This window comes from Leopardus geoffroyi, chromosome D1, assembly GCF_018350155.1.
Source record: "Leopardus geoffroyi isolate Oge1 chromosome D1, O.geoffroyi_Oge1_pat1.0, whole genome shotgun sequence".
NCBI classification, from domain to species: Eukaryota; Metazoa; Chordata; class Mammalia; order Carnivora; family Felidae; genus Leopardus; species Leopardus geoffroyi.
This window is the reverse complement of record NC_059329.1, coordinates 107,955,105-107,973,748: the sequence shown is the minus strand read 5'-3', so window position 1 is coordinate 107,973,748 and position 18,644 is coordinate 107,955,105. Positions and strand designations below refer to the sequence as shown.

The 18,644-nt window shown below is 60.5% G+C and overlaps 1 protein-coding gene across 30 annotated transcripts in view; it reads left to right on the top strand.

Annotated features, from left to right (window-relative positions):
• NRXN2 (neurexin 2) overlaps nt 1-15,909 on the top strand; it is a 109,270-nt gene extending 93,361 nt beyond the window's left edge. For 19 of the 30 annotated variants that reach the window (XM_045485792.1, XM_045485782.1, XM_045485781.1 and 16 more), the window contains 3 exons: nt 635-960; nt 3,288-3,366; nt 14,526-15,909. In XM_045485792.1, coding sequence (XP_045341748.1) covers nt 635-960; nt 3,288-3,366; nt 14,526-15,412 — 1,292 coding nt within the window. In that variant the 3' untranslated portion in view covers nt 15,413-15,909. The remainder of the gene's footprint in view (nt 1-634; nt 961-3,287; nt 3,367-14,525) is intronic. The other 11 variants (XM_045485806.1, XM_045485803.1, XM_045485797.1 and 8 more) reach the window with 1 other exon arrangement.
• The last annotated feature ends 2,735 nt before the right edge of the window (nt 15,910-18,644 follow it).

Here is an 18,644-nt window from a genome sequence, read left to right as displayed (position 1 = left end):
GCTTGGTGGTGGCTGGCAGGGCAGAGTGAGGTCACCCTCACGCACGCCGGCCCTCCTCCCACGCACCGTCCTGACCTCTGGCACCTCGGTGTCGCCTCCCACTCTGCTTTGACACGCGCTGACCACTCAGCCTGGCAGTCTCCTTCTCTGTCTCTGCCTCTTTGTCTGCTCTGTCTGCTGCTTCCGAGGGCTCCATGGCTCGGGGCTGGACACTGGGTGTGGGACGTTTGGGGGAGCAGAGGGAGAAGATGGGGATCAAATTGAGGGAAGGGAAAGAAGGGGGGGGGCGATGCCCCTGGAGCAGGAGAGGAGAGGGGGATGGGAATATCAGAGGCATGAGCATGGTGGGGACAGGGGGGAGCTGGGCTCCCTTTCCCAGCCCATGTGTGCCTTGGGGACCCTCCCCCTCTGGGGTCCCCACCTGGCTGGGCTAGGGGCTGTGGCTGACAAGGACTTTCCCTTTGGTGTCTGCCCCTTCCTCGTTTCTCCTACCCCCCACCCCCACCCCCTTGCTGATTTCCCTCTCCACTCCTCTTTCCTTCCCTTGGCTTCCCTCTGTTCTCCCATCCTGTTCTGATCTCTCCCCACTGCCTGTCCCTCCTCTGTCACCCCTACCAATCCCCCCGCCCGCCAGGCCGCCAGCTGACCATCTTCAACAGCCAGGCTGCCATCAAGATCGGGGGCCGGGACCAGGGCCGTCCCTTCCAGGGCCAGGTGTCCGGCCTCTACTACAATGGGCTCAAGGTGCTGGCGCTGGCCGCCGAGAGCGACCCCAATGTGCGGACCGAGGGCCACCTGCGCCTGGTGGGGGAGGGGCCGTCCGTGCTGCTCAGCGCGGAGACCACGGCCACCACCCTGCTGGCCGACATGGCCACCACCATCATGGAGACCACCACCACCATGGCCACCACTACCACGCGCCGGGGCCGCTCCCCCACACTGAGGGACAGCACCACCCAGGTGAGGGCCTTTTGGGCTGACGGACAAGGAGCGAGACTTTGGCTGGGGGAGAGGGCCGATGCCTACGTAGCCACCGGGGCGCCCCAGAGAGGGCCTGGGGGGGGTCTGGCGGGATCCCGGAGGCTGCCACCTCATCCTTGTCACAGTGATGGTTCAGGTGAGGTGGGAAAGGTCTCCTTCCGCGAAGCGGCCTTTGCCCTGGTGACCAGGGATGCTGTATATGGGAGGGTGGGCACTGTTTCTAGGGACCGCTCCCAGGGCTAAGGGGGAGTTTGGTACTCCAGCTAGACCAGGGAAGACTGCCCTACCCAAGAGGGAGGAAGTCTGGACTGGGGTGAGGGTGGAATGAGCCCATCTGCCTGCCCCATAACAAAGGCCATGCCCAGTGCTGTGTGGGCAGCGAGAGAGAGATGGATGGAGCCAGGATGGCATCGCTCTGGGCAGGGCACGTAGGTGACGGCCCTGGAGGGGCTAGAAGCCCAGCTGGTGGCGGCCTCGCCTCTGGAGGCTGGTGGAGGCCCGGCGCGGCGTCTCCCTGATTGCTGGTGTCCTTGCAGTGGGACCGCAAGCCCGTCCTCCGCCTGCGACCTTGAGCAGGTGCCACCACGTAGCAGGCCTCAGTGCCCTCTACGGCTGTGGGTATAAGGGGGTGTGGGTACAGACAGTTGCCTGGTGCTTTACCCCCCACACTGCCGGCCTCGCCTGCTCAGGTGCTCTCTCTGGATCAGGTCAAGCCCAAGTGACTTGAGTTTATCTTCTCTTATACCTGGAGGGGGTGGTACCTGGGGGTGAGGCTGTGCTGGGGCAGGACAGGCCCGGCTTTGCTGGTGCCAGAAGCCAACGGAGCACGCGTGACTCACAGAGGCAACTTGGGGGCCTGGCTGAGTTTTCTAGCTCTTGCCATCAATGACTGTCGGCCCAGGGAGGGATCACACCTGGCATGGTAGACCTTATTTAATCACCCTGTCCCCGCGGCCCGAGCCACCTCTGTCCCTCATTGCCCGTGGCTGTCGGGCCTCTGTGCCTGGAGAGAGCGCTGTCCTCCCCGGGGCGAGGGAGAGGTCGGGGGGGCGGCCAGAGGGCCGCGCCCCGGGTCCACCGCCAGCCTGCCTTCAGCGTCTGTAAATGAGGGCCGGACTCCATGAGCACTAAATCCCCTCCTCCCTCCCAGTCCATGCGTAGGGGGGCCTGGCACTGGCTGACGGCCTCATCCGGGCACGAGGGAGAAGTCTGCACCCCTTCCCCTCTGCCTTTGCTGCCAAGAGAAGCTGGGGGACCCGAATGCCAGACCTTGCCCCAGGGAGCGGGGAGCCCCGGGAGAAAGGCCTGGCCCTACCCAAGATTGGGCAGTGACTGTGCCCGGCGCCCATGGGCAAGAGAGGCCCACCAGTCTCAGTGGGAGGGAGATGGGCAGGCCATCCAGGTGGAAGAGAGGTGGGGGGGCCCCAGGGGCCACAGCTGTGCTGGAGAAGCCCCCGCAGGACGGACTGGTGCTGAGGGGCCAGGGTGCAGAAGGAAAATCAGTGATCTGAAGATGGGGGGGTGGGGGGAGGGGCAGGGTGGAGAAGAGGCACCCCTCCCCACCCCAGACTCCTCCCACCCTTGGCCTTCAGCAGCCTTCTCCCCACATCCCGCAGTCTCCTGGGCTCCCTTCCCGCCTGGACTCTGGGTTTCCCCGCTTGGGTCTCCTCCCCAGCGCACCCTGAGCGCACTCGCCTCCCCGGCCCTTACATTTCGCTCATCTTGGGGATTCTCTTTCTCTGCAATCAGGAGGAGAGAAAATGCTGACAAAGTCGTCTCCAGTTGCCATGGCAACCACAGCCCTAATTATTGTGTGCAGCCTGGTTCCGGGCTCTGGGAAGGGGGCTGGGAGAGAGATGGGGGTTGGGGGGGGGGTAGTGAGGGTGGAGCCAAGAACCACCCCCCCCCCAACCCCCCACCCTAGGCCCTGCTCCCCCTCTCTGCCTGTGCTGGCCTCCGGTGGCCCCCACGCCTTATCTCCCCCCTGCCCCGGGCCCCCTTGCTCCAGCCCTGCACCCCCAGGTCCAACGTCAGCCTCCCTGGCTTCCTAGAAATAAAAGACACAACATGTGCTGGCTCACCGACCCCCAGGAGCCGGGCAGCTGCTGCAGGGCGGGTGCTGTCCAGCCTCGCTCTGCACATCCGGCGGAAGGGAGGCCCTCGGCCATCCAGCCACAGGCCAGGGTGTGTGTCTTAGCCCAGGACCCGTCTCCTGTGTGGTCCCACTCAAGAGGTGGCTTTGGGACCTGTTGACCCACCCGCGAACCTTCTTCTCCCCCCCGCCCCACCCTTCCTCTCGCCCCCAGAACACAGATGACCTCTTGGTGGCCTCTGCTGAGTGTCCGAGTGACGACGAGGACCTGGAGGAGTGTGAGCCCAGTACTGGTGAGTGCCTTTCCCCCCTCCCCTGCCCCGGGCCCGGGTGACGCTGATGGGAGGGGGGCGACTGTCCCTGCCACCTGGCCCAAGCCCACGGGGCCTGCTGCCAGGCCTTCCCTTGCCCTGATAGCTTCCTCTGCCTTCCTGCCATTCCCCTCCAGGTCCCTCCAGTTGTCCCTCTGGCAAGGCCGTTTCTGGCCTTTTGGTACCCCAGCCCTCCGAGTTAGTGAGGTCCTTAGCTTGGGATCCTGGGGTTGAGGGCCAAGGAATGCTGGGAGGGAAAGAGGGGGACTTTTCCCCGAGAAAGATGAATAACTACAGCTCCCATGAGTCTTTATGGGGTGCGAGCTGGGGGTGGGGTAGGAGGGGGAACGCAGACCTAGGAACTACAACTCCCATCAGCTCTTGAGTCCAGAACTACAACTCCCATCAGCTCTTGGGTCCAGAACTGCAACTCCCATCAGTCCCTGAGGCCTGATTTTCCCTGGGTCAGGAGTAGAGGAGACCTCCGCTGGATCCAGAACCCTCCTCATTCCCAGTCTCAGGGAGGTGGCCAGACACTCTGCCAGGCCAAGCTGGGGCAGTTATGCCACACGGCAGCTCTGTGCCAGGCAGTGAGTGGGCTGGGGCGGGGCAGGGTAGGAGATGTGCCCCTAGCCAGACACGTGACCCCTGAGGAGCTTGGGACCTGAGGTCTGGTCTAGATTTCTAGAGGGGCAGTTGCTCTAACAGGAGAGCAGGTGCTGGGAGGAAAGGCTTCCCGGGGGTGGCATGCCAGGCCTCTGCTAGATCCTTCCAGCTGGAGAGCTGGGCTCGGCCCCAGCGAGAGACCAGGTTGGCAAAGCAAGGGTGGGCCTCGAGTGCCAACTGAGAAGTGCGGGGTATGGAGTGGCACAGTGGCTGCGAGGGCTGCTCAGCTGAGCAGATTGGGGGTGGCTGAGAGGAGCCAGGGGGAGGGAGGGCCTGAGGAGCTGAGGTCCTGGTGCTTGCGGCTGGCAGCGGGAACGGAGGAAGGACTGAATGTGGCCAGATTTCCCAGGAAGGGATCGTGGGACCCGGTGGTGGCCTGGATGAGCTTGTGGGAACCTCATCCCTTGCTTGGGTTTCCAGAGACTTCTGGTTACCTTGCAGTGGGTAGCACCTGGGCTCTGGAGGTTGGGGCAGATGCCTGCGGGGTTGGCGACGGTGATGGGGTCAGGGGAGGGGAGCAGTATCACTGGGGCGTAGCTCGTGAATCCAGCCTGGTGGGGGCGGTCTGCCAGTCCCAGAGGAGACGCTTAAGCTGAGGGTAGGCTGCAACCATGGAGGGAGTGTGGGGAGAACAAGAAACACCACGGAGCCTTGGGGCAGAGGCTCAGGTTCCAGAGACCAATGGCAGGGGGAGAGTCGGGGCACAGGCCCCCAGACCCCACAGGCCAGAGCTGAAGAGCGTTGTTTGGTGGTCCGGGGCCCTGAGGCGCGTGGGCGAGCTGCAGGCTGTTGGGCTGCAAAGGCCTCCCCATCCACAGCCGAGAGCTGGTGCTTTCTGGAACAGACGCCGTCCACTGCGGGGAGGCCCCTCTGCTGGGGGGGGCCATCTGGCTGTATCCCACTAGGCGATCTCAGCTCAGGGACGCACCTTCATGCTCTGCCGTTGCTTTGGGAGGTTCTGGGCATCTGGCAGCTTCCACGCAGCACTCTCCCCCTCAACCCTGCCTTACCTCCTCTACCCAGTCAGTTACTGGGGTTTCCCGTATATGGAAGCAGCTCCCCTAGCCCGGACCTGCCGAACGGGGCCGTGATGATCAGCTCCACGAGAACCCTGGGGTAGGACTCCAGGGACACAGGGCTGTGTGGGTCTTGAGAAAAGGGCACTTGGCCCCATCACATGTGTTTGCACGCATGTGCTCACTCTGGGGGGTGGGGGGGAGGGACTATGGGGTGAGAGGAGGGGTCTGCTCTCCCTGGACCCGGTGGAGAGGAGTGTGGGGCCACACGGCCACCGCGCAGGGACAGGCAGTGCATACTGAGCCACACCGGGGCCACACACTCCCCGAGGTTCGAACTTTCCAGCCGCCACCTGGAGTCTTGTCAGGGGCCTGGATGTGACGGACGCTGAGTCGCTGAGTGCGTGCACCGGTTGGCCGAGCTCCCTTAGGCTGTGTTGGGACGAGGGAGTAAAGGGGAGCTGAGGTAGGCAGGTCGGCCGCCCTCCCTGGATCAGAGGGCCAAGCCCCTGAGGGGAGGGGGGAGGGTAGAGGAGGACTAGAAGCCGGCGGGGGGGGGGGGGGGGGGGGGGGGTAGGGAGAGGCTGGTGGACAGCCTGGCACCGGGCTTTGAAAATAAGGGCAGAGCGTACGCGTAAGCCTCCAGAGGAGACTGGCAGAAGCCAGAGGTTCTCCCCCAGGTGTGCGTGGCACGCGTGTGTATTTTCATACGCACACCCATCCCATATGCTTCAGGTTGGAGTTTTATCCTGATGGGAGGCCAGGCAAAGAGCAAGATGACTCCAGAGCCCCTCAGGCTGATCTAGACCATGCCACCCGCCCCGTCTACCGAGAAAGGGGACTCCAGCCAGAGGCCCTCTTGTGCCGCGCGTGCAGGGAGGCTGTTCTCTAGCACAGGGCCGGGCCTCCTTGGGCTCCGAGGTCAGTGTTAGAGGAGGAGGCAGCCTGGCTAGAGACAGTGGCTACCCAGGGACTGACCCCAGGGACCCCAGGCCGTTGGCATCCCTCCCACCTGCCAGATCCTCCTCCCTGGGTCCAGATGTCGAGCCTGGGATCATCCCCACTCGCTTTCCACCCTCCCTCTCCACTTGGGCCCCTTCCCAGACCCCAGGCCCCACTCCTCCTTCCCGTAGCTCGGTGAGATCATCGTCCAACGTGGTTATTTCACGTGAGGTTGGCAAGCCAGTCAAAGAAGGGTATGGATTGATGGGCACCGTGTTTTCATTCTTTTGAGAGGGAGTGCCTTCAGCGCTTGTGGGTAATGTGGCCCACCACCCCTCGCTGTCTTCGCCAGCCTGACCCGCACATTAGGGTATGGTGCCCTGTGGGGACTTGAGTTTGCACCCCTTGAGGCACCGAGGAAGGGCGCACACAGACTCAGATCCACAGTGGCACACGTTTACATGCGTGCACACGTGTCTGACCAGGGGCGCACGCACGTACATCCGTGCACATACACTTAGGGATCTACCGGCAAGCTCACGCACACCCACTCGCACAGGTGTGAATACGTTCAAACCTAGACGGTCACAGGCCGTTCGCACCTCAGACCAAAAGAGGCGCACACACGCTTAGATCTAAAGAGACACACGTGTCGTCTGTCACACACAGACACACGGCTACTGAGACCCACAGAAGCACAAACCCACACAGCCGCGTGTCACGGCTCCACCCAAGTCCACACTCGTGTTCAGGCCTCCCGTGTCCTGCCAGTAAGTTCGCACAAACCCATACAGGTGCCTGGTCTTACAGAGACGCATGCTTACATTCATACCCACGTGTGCAGAGACACACACGCGCGCACACGCTCGGAGACACGTACATTCAGATTCACACATGCCTGGAGACATACACACGGTCGGACCCTTCAGGGCATACACACTCGTACGGAGTCCTGCAGTGGTGTTTATACGTGCACGCACACACACACACACACACACACACGTCTACGCTGGCCCGCACGGGCACCCACGGATACCGATGCGCTTACTTGTATGCTCAGATGTCCACACGAGCTGCTCACAGATGGGCTCGTATCCTCAGGCCCTCAGGCCGCACAGACGTGTTCAGGCCCAATAAAACGCATGCCTCTGTGTTCACACACAGGTGAGCACGTGCCGCTGTTCAGACCCCCGAGGGCACACACATGCGCGAGCACTCAGATTCATATAAGCCCCCCACGTGGCTCAGACCCACAGAGCCAGCTCGTGCGCTTACCCCGCGTAGGCACGACCCTTCGGAGGCTTTGCGCCCATGCATACGTACGGGAGACCCGCAGAGGCTTAACCCCACAGACGCGGGCGCACGCGCTCAGACCCACACATCTAGCTCAGAATTCACAGAAGCACAAATGAGCTCACATTCCAGAGTTTCTTAAGATAACACCAGTTGCCATAATCAACTCCACGGCACCTGTGGTTTAATACCTAGAAAATTTATTTCTCTACAAGCACTCGCCCAGGGCCTGGCCTTCCGTCTGGAAGCCACACTGTCCCCACCCGGTGAGGCCCCGAGTTGCGGAAGGTGACCCATGGTGGGGTCACGCGCGGGTGGCTTCTACGGGCCAGGGTGGAGAGGGGCGCTCATTGCTTGCGACGATTCTGCCCGCGGCCATCCGGAGCTCAGTCTCCTGGCGCCGGCTCAGCTTCCAGGAAGGCTGGGAGGCATGGCCTTGCCGTGCCCCCCGGGGGAGGAAGCAGAAACAGATGCAGTGAGCAGGCCAGCTAGCGATTTCTGTGTCCAGCGTGGCTTCTGGGTCACCAACAGTCCATTTCACTCTTTCTCACACCCGCAGAGCACGCCTCCCCCCCCCCCGCCCAAGGGAGACACCCTGAAGCCTCACCCCCTCAGGGCTGTCACCGCAAAGGGGAGGGTGACTGGGAGATGGCGGCCCGCTTGGCTGGGTCCAGACTTGCTGCTGGGTGTCCACATGTGGTCTGGATCCCCGTGAACTAGAAGGGTAATCGATCTCACGGACCACACAGCTCAGCCCAGCCCTGAATCCAGTGGGCCAGAGTCAGCCATTACAGTAAAACCTGTCATGCAAGAAAAGAGAAGAATGGAAAACCCCCCAAGACCCCTAGTGCTAAGCCTTGAGGAAATCCAGCTCCCCCTGCAGTGGGTGAGACTCCACCCCTGCGGTGGGGAACTTTCTTCCTTAACCCCCGTCCTCTACTGTCTTCGAGAAACTCCCTGTCCTTGGTTTGTGGCCCTGGTGCTGCCTCTGTGAAGGGCCTCCCAGTTCTTATCCTCCGTGGCCTCCTCGGAAGTGGGTATTGGGAAAACGTCCTCCTTGGGGACTTGGCCCACTTCCTGCCCCTGCATATTTGGGGGCCCAGAGGTGGTTTCTCAGGCTCCAGCAAAGCGGCTGCCCTCAGAGTTCTTTCCCAGACACACTTGCGAAGCCCGTTTATTTCCGTGTTGCTCTGATCATGGGATCAGAGCCTGTCTCTTCATTTAGCGATGACACTTCTGAAGGCCTTCGAAACAGCAGGTGGGGAGGCCACACCCTCCATCTGATCTGTGAGGCGAGGCTGAGGCCTCCTTGTGCAGGTAGACGTCTCACGGGGTCATTGTCCCTCACAGCCATCTTTGGTCTCTCTCGCGATTTGTAGTTTGGAAGCATCGGCTCTCTGGACGCTTGGCAAGCCCCGCGTTTCCGGGCTCTCTCTGTTGCCTTCGTCTCTGCTTGCAAAGCCCCCACTTGCTCTTGCCTAACTCAGTCTTCTTATGACGCATTACTGAAAGCCGAAAGGAAAAGCCGGCATCGTCACCCCAACTTTCCTGGCACATTCCCTTGGGGCCTCAGCCTCCGCCGGCCCACGCTCTGCCCTGTAGGGCATCGCAAGCAGAGGCTGGAACCCAATGTCCCGCATCGTACGCTGCTTCATCTTTCCAGCCCTTTCCCTGGCTTGTGACCTGAAGCCCACGGGTTTTGGGGGCACACAGGTCTGGTTCGGCATCCGTACTTGTGAAGGCAACATGTGTTTCTGTAACAGATAACCCCCAGATCTCAGTGGTTTCTTCCAGGGAAGCATCTCACTCAAGTGAAAGCCCACCAGGGTGCTTCCCCATCAGCAGGTGGCTCCGCCCCAAGGGGCGCTTTGGGAACCCAGCCTCCTTCCATCCTTGTAGCTCCTCCGTACTCAGCAGGCAGTTTGCGAGGTCACTGGAAGGAGGGGAAAGGGCACGCAACCGGGAGACTTCTAGCAGCGGCCCCTGCTCAGTCATACGGCCACACCTACTTGTAAGGGGTGCTGGGAAATGTAGTCTTGCAGCCCAGGAGAAGGAGACCATGAGTTTGGGGAAAGAGGCATTCACAGAGGCCTGCCTCACACGCTGGGACCCACGGGGGCATGCTCACAGGCTCTCGGTGGGGCATGCACGCATGCGCACAGGAGTTCAGACCCAGGCTCAGAAGCAGGTGGACCCAGGCACAGCCAGGGGCTCGCTTACACGCACACGTCTGTGCCGATTCCCTGACGCTCACGTGCTCAGATCCGTTGAGGTTCGTGTCCACACGATGCCCAGGTGCACAGGAACAGACTCTGAGGGGTGCGTTCCTGCGCGCGCACACACACACACACACACACACACACACACACAGGATACACATCCGCTCTGACCTTGAATCCGCCTTGACGCTTGCCGTTGGCTGCGCTGGTGTTTCTGAGTGGGGCGGGGCGCCATCTTCCAGGTCACTGCACGCGGTTGGGCACAGGTTGTTGTCTACTGGAACAGGTGAGTAAGGGCTGAAATCTAGCCAGTGCTTTCTGCTCACCAAGCCGTGTGTCCTGGTCCCTGGAGCAGGGCTGTGGCCTCCAGGGAGCCAGAGTACCTTTTTCTAATTGTGTAAAGAGAAGCCATTCGCCAAGTCGTGTGCGTGCAGGTCTGTGGCCACACTGAGGGGCTGCCTTTTTGCGAACCCACACGAAACGCCCTGGGGGCTAGTGGCTTTCTTGCTGTCACAGCCTGGGCAGGCACCCCGCGCTGGCAGACGGGGGCCTCAGCCAGCCGATTGCTCAGTCTGTGACACTCAACCTCAGTGCTAGGTTGCTCTTTGGGGAGTAGGCACGTCCTGCTTGGGTGAGAGTGGGGTTCTTGGGTCCATTTCCAGTCAGGAGTCGCTGTGCCCTGAAGGCAGAAAGGGCTCAGCTTGCTGGTCTCCTTGGCCAGAATGGCATTCTCTCTAGTAAGTGGGACTGACATGTCCTGGCATTCAACTTGGGAGTTGGGTGGGGGGTGGGGGGGGCTTCTGTGATCCGTGCTCCTGTGAGTATTTCCCAAGTGCTGTAGCTGCCTGAGGTGGGGGAGGGGCGGGAAGCTGCCTAGGGTCCTTCTCAGACTCCCGGGAGCACCCCATCCCAATGTACAGCCTTGTAGAGCTGGACCCGGGGTCCCAGGCACCCCAAGTCTTCCTCAAACGCCCAGTGGGAAGGGGAGCCCCTGGTTGGACTTTCACAGTGAGGAGTCTCTGAGGGGTCCTCCCTTCCTCCAGAGCCTGCTAACTCCTCGCCAGGACAAGCTTGCTGGACCCTGGACCAGTGAACGACCCCAGGGAAACCCAGTGCCCTATGTTACATGCGGCTTGCCTGCCACAGAGCCAGTTCGGCTTTGATCGAATGTGGGGGAAGGAAGACGGTGTGGGGTCTTGACAGCGTGTTATCTTGTGGGGACAGCAGGAGCTGTGGGGTGAGGAGACGGAGGCTGGGGTGCAGGGCCATGAGAAGGGGGCACCAAGGGGCAGTTGTGGTGGTGTGGAGGATGTGGGTGAGAGCGGGACACCCTCAGGAGACGCCGTCAAAGCCTTGGACAGAGAAGGGCCCAAGGAAAGCTCCCAGAGAAGCTGGGGACACAGGGACGGGGCTGAGACCCAGATATGGAGGCAGGACACAGCTGGGGTTGAAGGGCAGGGACAAGAGTCAAGGTGACCAGGCCTGGGAGGGCTCTGGAGCCTGGGAGACGCTGCACAGGGAGACCTTGGGGGGCCTGTGTGCCCCAAGGTCCTAAAGAACCAGTGAGTTGGGACAAAGGGTTGCAGAGGGCTCAGGCTGGGCGGGATTTGTCTGTGGTCCAAGGCCTGAGGCCCTCCTCCCCCACCCCTAGTCTATCTGGGGGTGAGAGGGTAGAGAGACAAGGTCTGTGCCCTGACTGGCCTGATTAACCCCTGCAACCGGTGGCCCCATCCAGCATCAAAGGTAGAGATGGCGATGGGTGAGAGCTGGGTCAGGCCGAACTCAGCGGTGCTGCTCTGTGTGGGTCAGGGGAGGAAGGGTGTTCAAAACCCAGTTGTTCTGGCCCGTGAGGGGCTCCCACCCCATCCCCAGATACCTAGCCTGGCCGGGCCCAGAGGAAATGCCTGGTGAGTATTCCTCCCCTTCCCTTGGTCAAAACACGATGAGCCCCCGCACCAGGCCCAGTGCTGGGTGCTAGGGAGATAGACAGATGGGCCTTGAACCTTCCCTAGCAGTGAGCCCAAACCAGAGGCCTTCTTGGGAGAGGAGGTATTTGGCCTGACTCGAAGCACGAGTGAAAGAAATATTGGCAGGGGCGAGGTGTTCTGAACGGAAGGCAAAGGTCAGGAAGAGGGCCGGTGGTGTGGCCCAGCAGGGAGAGGAACTGTGCCGTGACGGGACACAGGCTGCCAGCCTCCCCCTAAGAGCTGGGAGCTGAATGTGCCCTTTACCCAGAGACCAGGGTGCTGGACCATCCGTGGTGGGTCCAGGGCTCAGGAGGGGATGGGGAGATCAATTATTCATCCATAGGCAGGAGGTCCACAAGAGCCAGACCTTGGCCTCACCCTGGGCCTGGAGCCCAATGCCCTCATTTTATAGATGAGGAAGCTGAGAGCTTGACAGATGAGGAAGCCCAGAGGCGTGACAGAATCTTGTCCGTGGTCACACAGTAATTAATGACAGAACAGGTCTGTGGCCTCCCAGGTTAACAAGCCAAGAGTCAAACAGATTACTGCAGGCATGGGGAGGATGAATCAGGCCTTTCCAGGCTCCTTGTGAGAACTTGACCCTTTCCTGGTCTCTGAGAGCCACAGAAAGGACTGGAGAGTCCATTTGTTCACCTTGCCTGATGCAGACACCGAGTGACCTTGGGAAGTCCTCCCCACCCCGGGCCTCAGCATCCTCTTCCATAAAAAGCTAACTTCGGATGGTCCCAGCTCCACAGAACATGCTTGTCTGCTTTGGGCTCAGTTTTTCAGTGTGGCTGAGCCCCTGGAGGGCCAGGTGCCCTGGGGCTTCACAATGTGGGGTGCAGGTGAGCCCTGGCCCAGGGGGAGATGGGAGCCTGGTGGGAGGAGCAGCCTGGGAAGCTAGGCAAGGCTACGAGTTCAATGGCAAGATCTTGGCTGTGGCAGGCTAGGGTGGCCAAGAACAGCTCTGCCAGATTTTGCCGGAGCTTGGGATCAGAAGGGTCAACAGACACAGAGGCTTAGGGGGCAGGGAGCAGGAGAAGAGATGCCAAGATGTGGCAGTGGCACATGGCCGGGCGTGGCTGCAGTGGGGCAGGCAGGGCCTGGGAGTGGAGCCCCCGGGGTGCTTCCTCTGGAGGGGATAGGGGGCTTAGGGCCCGATCTGTGAAAACCACGCCCTGCAGAGACCAGGGAGAAGCACTCAGATGGGGGCAGGACTTGGGTGTAGGGCGAGCTAGAGAGGAAATCTCCAGCCCCAACCAGGCCCAGAGGTGTCCCTCTAAGAGGAGAGAGCCCTCCCAGACCTAGACCTAGACCTAGAGCCTCCTAGACCTAGACTCCAGCTGGATCTACCCCACACCAGTGGGATGCAGTATTTGCCAGAGGGGCAGTGGGCTGATGGGGGTTGTCAAGTTGTTGACCCCGGGTCTGATGGGAATTGTAGTCTGTGCCCCCCCCCCACCCCGCCGGCTCCAAGGGCTAATGGGAGTTGTAGTTCTCACCCTTTGGGGCTGATGGGAATTGCAGTTTATGCCCAGGGTACCACAGTTAAGAGACCTAAGGGAGAAAGGGAGGAGACCTAATCACCGCCCCCCAACCTTCCCGACTAGTCCCCCCCCCCCCCTCCCCGGGCCCTATATTAGCAAGTGCTTCCTTCCCAGATGGCTGTGTATGTATTTTCTTTTCTTTTTTTGCTTTCTTCTTCTTTCCGTTGTTTTATTATTGTTTTAAGAATAATAAGAGGGCCAGAGGCAGTCCAGCCCTGGTCAGGTCCTGGCGGCCCATGGGGGTTCTGGGGAGGGGGAGGGGGGAAGCCAGTGGGGGTCAGAGGTGGAGGGTGAAGAAAGAGCAAGTTGGGGAATTAGGGTTAGCGCAGGAGTCGTGTGTTCCTGTCCACCTCCCTCCCTCCCTCGTCCGTCCCTCCTCCCCCCCCACCCCCCCACCCCCGCCGCCTTCCCACCTCCCTGCCTCCACAGGGCTTCTCACACCCTCTCCCAGAGTCCTATGGGACAAGACCCTCCCCCAGCCTGTCTCCTCCTTGCCCGCTCTTTCTCATGGACTCTGTCACCTCCCACCTCCGTTTTCTCGTCTTCCCATGGCCAGCCTGCAATGAACCTTCAAAGCTGCTTCCCATGACCATCCCCCCCTTCAAGTCTGCTCACCCATGTATCGATTCCTCCATGGCTGCCAGTACCTCCCTTTCCCCCAAGCCCCTCCTTCCCCCCCACTGCTCCCTCCTGCCTCCCATGCTGTCAGCAAGTGGTGGTAACAGTTTCCCCAAGCGAGCCTGCGCTGTGCAGATCTTAGCTTTGTGTTTAACGAGGGGGAGAGGGCACAAGCGAGGGAGGCGAGAGAGCGTACAGGAGGAAGCAAGATGTCCAGAGGGAGAGAAGAGCGAGGGAGGGAGATGCCAAACAGATAGACAGAAAACGTTGTACGGAAAAGTTGTTTTTTTCTTATTTTTTCCGGGAGAACCCGCTTACACAGCTCTGTTTGTAATTTTTTTCTTCATGCTAAAATCACACGGCCTATTTGTTGATGTAAGTTGCCTGAATTCCGTGGTATGCTATCTTCTTTTTTAAAAAACAAAAGAAAAAAAAAAAAAAACAAAAGCAAAAAAAGAGAAAAATCTAGAAAAAAAAAAAAACCCTAAAAGATATTGTTGTTAGGTTTGTTTAAATGCTGCTCTTGTATCTGTTTTTAAGCCTTAAACCAGTAGAGTTTTTTTTTTTTTTCCGTTTCTTTTGGATTTCCTTTCCTTTCTGTTCCTTTTGGTTTCTTAAGACAAACAAAAGACCAAAACCCAGTGAGCCGCAGAGCCCGTGCGTGGGGTGCCCAGGGCATCCGAGCCGCTGCCCGCTTAAAGCGCAGCGCGCCGGCAGGCTGGCGGGCGGGCCCAGCCCGCTCTAGTCTCCGCCAAAGCCAATTGGAACCGATTTGGGTGTGTGAGGCTGTTGTTTCTCTCTCTGTGCCAGCCGCCTGCGCCCTGGGCCCTCGCTGACACCCTCTCTTCTCTCTTCTCTCTCTTGTTCTAGGAGGAGAGTTAATATTGCCCATTATCACGGAGGACTCCTTAGACCCCCCTCCCGTGGCCACCCGATCCCCCTTCGTGCCCCCACCCCCCACCTTCTACCCCTTCCTCACGGGCGTGGGCGCCACCCAAGACACCTTGCCCCCACCCGCGGCGCGCCGCCCGCCCGCCGGGGGCCCGTGCCAGGCCGAGCAGGACGACAGCGACTGCGAAGAGCCCATCGAGGCCTCGGGCTTTGCGTCCGGGGAGGTCTTTGACTCCAGCCTCCCCCCCACGGACGACGAGGACTTTTACACCACCTTTCCCCTGGTCACGGACCGCACCACCCTCCTCTCACCCCGCAAACCCGCTCCCCGGCCCCACCTCAGGACAGATGGGGCCACGGGCGCCCCCGGGGTGCTGCTGGCCCCCTCCGCCCCGGCCCCCAACCTGCCCGCGGGCAAAATGAACCACCGAGACCCGCTGCAGCCCTTGCTGGAGAACCCGCCCCTGGGGCCTGGGGCCCCCACGTCCTTCGAGCCGCGGAGGCCCCCGCCCCTGCGCCCGGGCGTGACCTCCGCCCCCGGCTTCCCCCATCTGCCCACAGCCAACCCCACGGGGCCCGGGGAGCGGGGCCCGCCCGGCGCGGTGGAGGTGATCCGGGAGTCCAGCAGCACCACGGGCATGGTGGTGGGCATCGTGGCGGCCGCGGCGCTCTGCATCCTCATCCTCCTCTACGCCATGTACAAGTACCGCAACCGCGACGAGGGCTCCTACCAGGTGGACCAGAGCCGGAACTACATCAGTAACTCGGCCCAGAGCAATGGGGCAGTGGTCAAAGAGAAGGCCCCGGCCGCTCCCAAGACGCCCAGCAAGGCCAAGAAGAACAAAGACAAGGAGTACTACGTGTGAGCCCCGGCACCGCGCCCCACTGCCAGCTGCCCCTCCCGGGACGGCCCCGGGAGGCGGGTGCGGCCCTCTCCCCGCCGGGGGCTCTGGGGACCCCGCTCCCTGGCTGCCTCAGACTTCTCTCACGAAGAGGAAACGCAAAAAAAAAAAAAAAAAAAAAAAAAAGGAAAAAAAAAAAAAGAAAAGAAAAAGAGGGAAGAAAGAAAGAAAAAAAGAAAGAAGGAAAAAAGAAAAACAGAAAAGGAAACCCCGTGCTCGTCCCCTTCCTCCTGCCGTCGGGTGCGGCGGCGCCGTCAGTCCCGGGGGCTGTCTGTCCCTCTCAGCCCTGCGCCTGCCGGGCAGGGCACGTGCTCACAGCCCTGGGTTGATTTATTTTTTTAAGGGGGGGGTAGTTTTATTTTGGTGGGGTTGGGCGGGAAGGAAGGCTGGGGGTTTTGTAAAGTGTCCACTCCTCGTCCTGTTTAATTTCCCGCAATTTTTCTTCTGCCCTCTGTCCCTCCTGCCTTCCTTCTCCTCCCAAGCCCTCCGGCCCCCATCCCAGGCTTGCCGTGTCTCTCTGTCCCCACCCTCCCTCTCTCCACTTCTGTTCTCGTGTGTCTGGTTTCTCCCTTCCTTTCCTACCCTTGGGTTTCCAGAGTCGGTGGGAGAAGGGCGGGCGGGTGGGCCGAGCGGCCCAGCGTGGGGGGGGCGGGGCGGGGCGGGGCAGTGGGAGTTGCCCCGAGCGCCCCGACTCCGCCCACCAGGAGGAGGCGCTTGCCTGGTGCCGCCCAGGGAAGGGGCTCGGGCCGCCGAAGGCCTGTTCTGTTGTGTGCCGCCGGGCGACGTGCATTGATGGGGAAGCTGCTGGAGGAGCAGGGGTGGGGGGCGGGTGGGAGGGGAAAGGCAAATGCAGATATATATTAAAGACAAATAATCTAGATACCGCGAGCAGCGGCCTGTGGCACCCGTTGGGCGCGGGCACCAGGGAAGAGAGAGAGCGAGGCATCGCCCGCTGACTGCTGGGGTCACTTCTCTGCCCACGGGCTCCCTGCTCCCCCAGTTTTTTTTCTCTCTTTGTTAACAAATGTGTCTGAGTCTTGGAAAACACCCCAACCCCGGAAATGTGTGGGAAAAGAAAACAAAAACTTTCCAAATCCAACGGTCCTGTGCAGTTTTTTTCTGGGTGGGTACCGTTGGGACATTGGTCCTGGCTCTGGCCTGGGGTCTGGGCCCGAATTGCGGCCCATGAGAGCTGGTAAGTTGCCTCCAAAGATTTGGGCCGAGCATGGCTTTGGGCTCCTGGGGGGCGGCTTGTCTTTGTCTCACCCCCATGCCCCTCCTGGCCCCAGGATCGGGCCAGGTAAGCAGCTGGTCTGTGGTCTTGGCGGAGCCCACCCACCTGAGCTCTGGAGGTGATCAAATCACCAGAGGCAAGAGCATCGTGTTGCCTCCTAGTGGCCACATCGGGCCCACGCCTCTGGGGGCTGCTGGGGTCTTGCTACAGCCCTTGGGGAAGGTGGTGGTGTTCCTGGGTGGCCAGGGCTCCAGTGGCTGAGTGCACATTTGCCCCCAGTTCCGCCCAACTCCAGGGTCTCTGCTTTTTCTGCATCTCTAGGGACTTGGAACCTAATCTCTGCCGCCCCGCCTACCCACCCCCTCCCGGGCCCCGGTCTACACTGGCCCAGTCTACGCTGCTCGCCGGCTGACTGTGGGCAGCTCCTGCAGCTGTAGATAGAAGCAGAGCTTCATCCTAGGGCGTTTGCTCCTTCATGGAGACACTGAACAAGCCCACGGTCCCAAACACGCGGAGAGATGGGTCTGGATTTGAAACTCTTAGGTGAGGGTTAGGTGCCAGCGTCCTCAGGAGAGAGGAGGGTGGATGGTCTTCCTCTCCCAGGTGGCAGTTTGGGAGCGCCATGCCGCTGGGCACGTGAGCCCTGACTCAGCCGTCCTTCTGTCACTCAGGTCTCCTCCACTTTCTGCTTGGTGGATCTTGCTCCCCTCTCTTGGTTCTGCTTTCTTGTGCCCTTGGCTCGCCATCGCCCTGGGCCGCTTGAAGCTGCTCCCCAAGCTCCCATCCGCAGGTGGCTCTGTTGCTGGCCAGCCCATTCTTGCGGCATTTTCCAGTTCGCAAGTCTGGTCCATGGACATCTGCCAGGTCTTTGGGCTTGATGTCCACAGGAGCCTCACCTCCTCGTCCTTCCTTCCATCCTGGGATGAAGCTTTTTTGTTTCAGGATCCTCCTTACCCTGGGGTGTGCCCCCAGGGGCCTTTGAGAGCCCTGCCCCAGAGGCCTATCACTGGTGGGGGAGCGGGTTCTCCAGTAGCTGCTGTGGATTTCCATAGACCAGGCCTCTCCTTGCCCTCCTGAACCAGCCACCTGGGGGGAGGCATGGGCCCTGCTTCTGCCCAGCTGCTCACAGCCTAGGAGCCTGAGGTCAGCTGTAACCCCCTGTGGAAGCCTGGGGGGAGGCCCTGACTTGGGGTGGTCTGGCCAGGACATCCTGTCCCTGTGCTGGCCGTGGCCTTGCGCCCACGTCTTCCGCTGCTGTTCTGTTTGTCTGAGGGATGGAAATTTATCTCAGGTTCCCCCGCCCCATCGTCACTGGCCAAAGAAAACCAATAGAGGCAGGCAGGAGTTCCTTGGTGTCAAGAAGGGAACGTTCTTCTTCCAGAAATTTCTAGAAATTCTATTTGTCTATTCCAGAAATTCTAAATTCCTATTCCAGAATTTCTAGAAATTCATTCTTATTCTAGAAATTTCTAGAATGGCCCTGAACAGCCTGTCAGAGTAGGGGGCCAGAAAGAGGGACAGTGGAGGAGTTGGAAGGATGGGTCCCAGTCCTGCTCATTGCCATGGGGGTGTAGGACTGGGTGTTTTCTTCTCTTTGTAAGGAGACTAAGAGCTCCTTGTCACTCAAGGGGTTGGTTGTGAGTCAATCTACCATTGACCCAGTTTACCTGTCTGTAAGGTATGGTCACTTCAGTCTCAGCTCCTTCGTCTGGACATCTGATGTTGAACCTATCACCTGGGCCTGAGCTGAGGTCCTTTGGAGTCTGGCTGGCCTGGCATTGACCCTCAGGAGTGTCCAAACAGCATCTGGGGGTGACTGAAATTCCAGGGACCTCGCTCATTGACAGTTGGTTCTATCAGGGATGTGCCAGGAGATTCCACCTGGGGAGGAGCAAGGACCGAGCTGGGGAAGAAGCTCGAAGTGGAGTCTAGCTGATCCCTTTGACCTTGAAGACCTGCCCT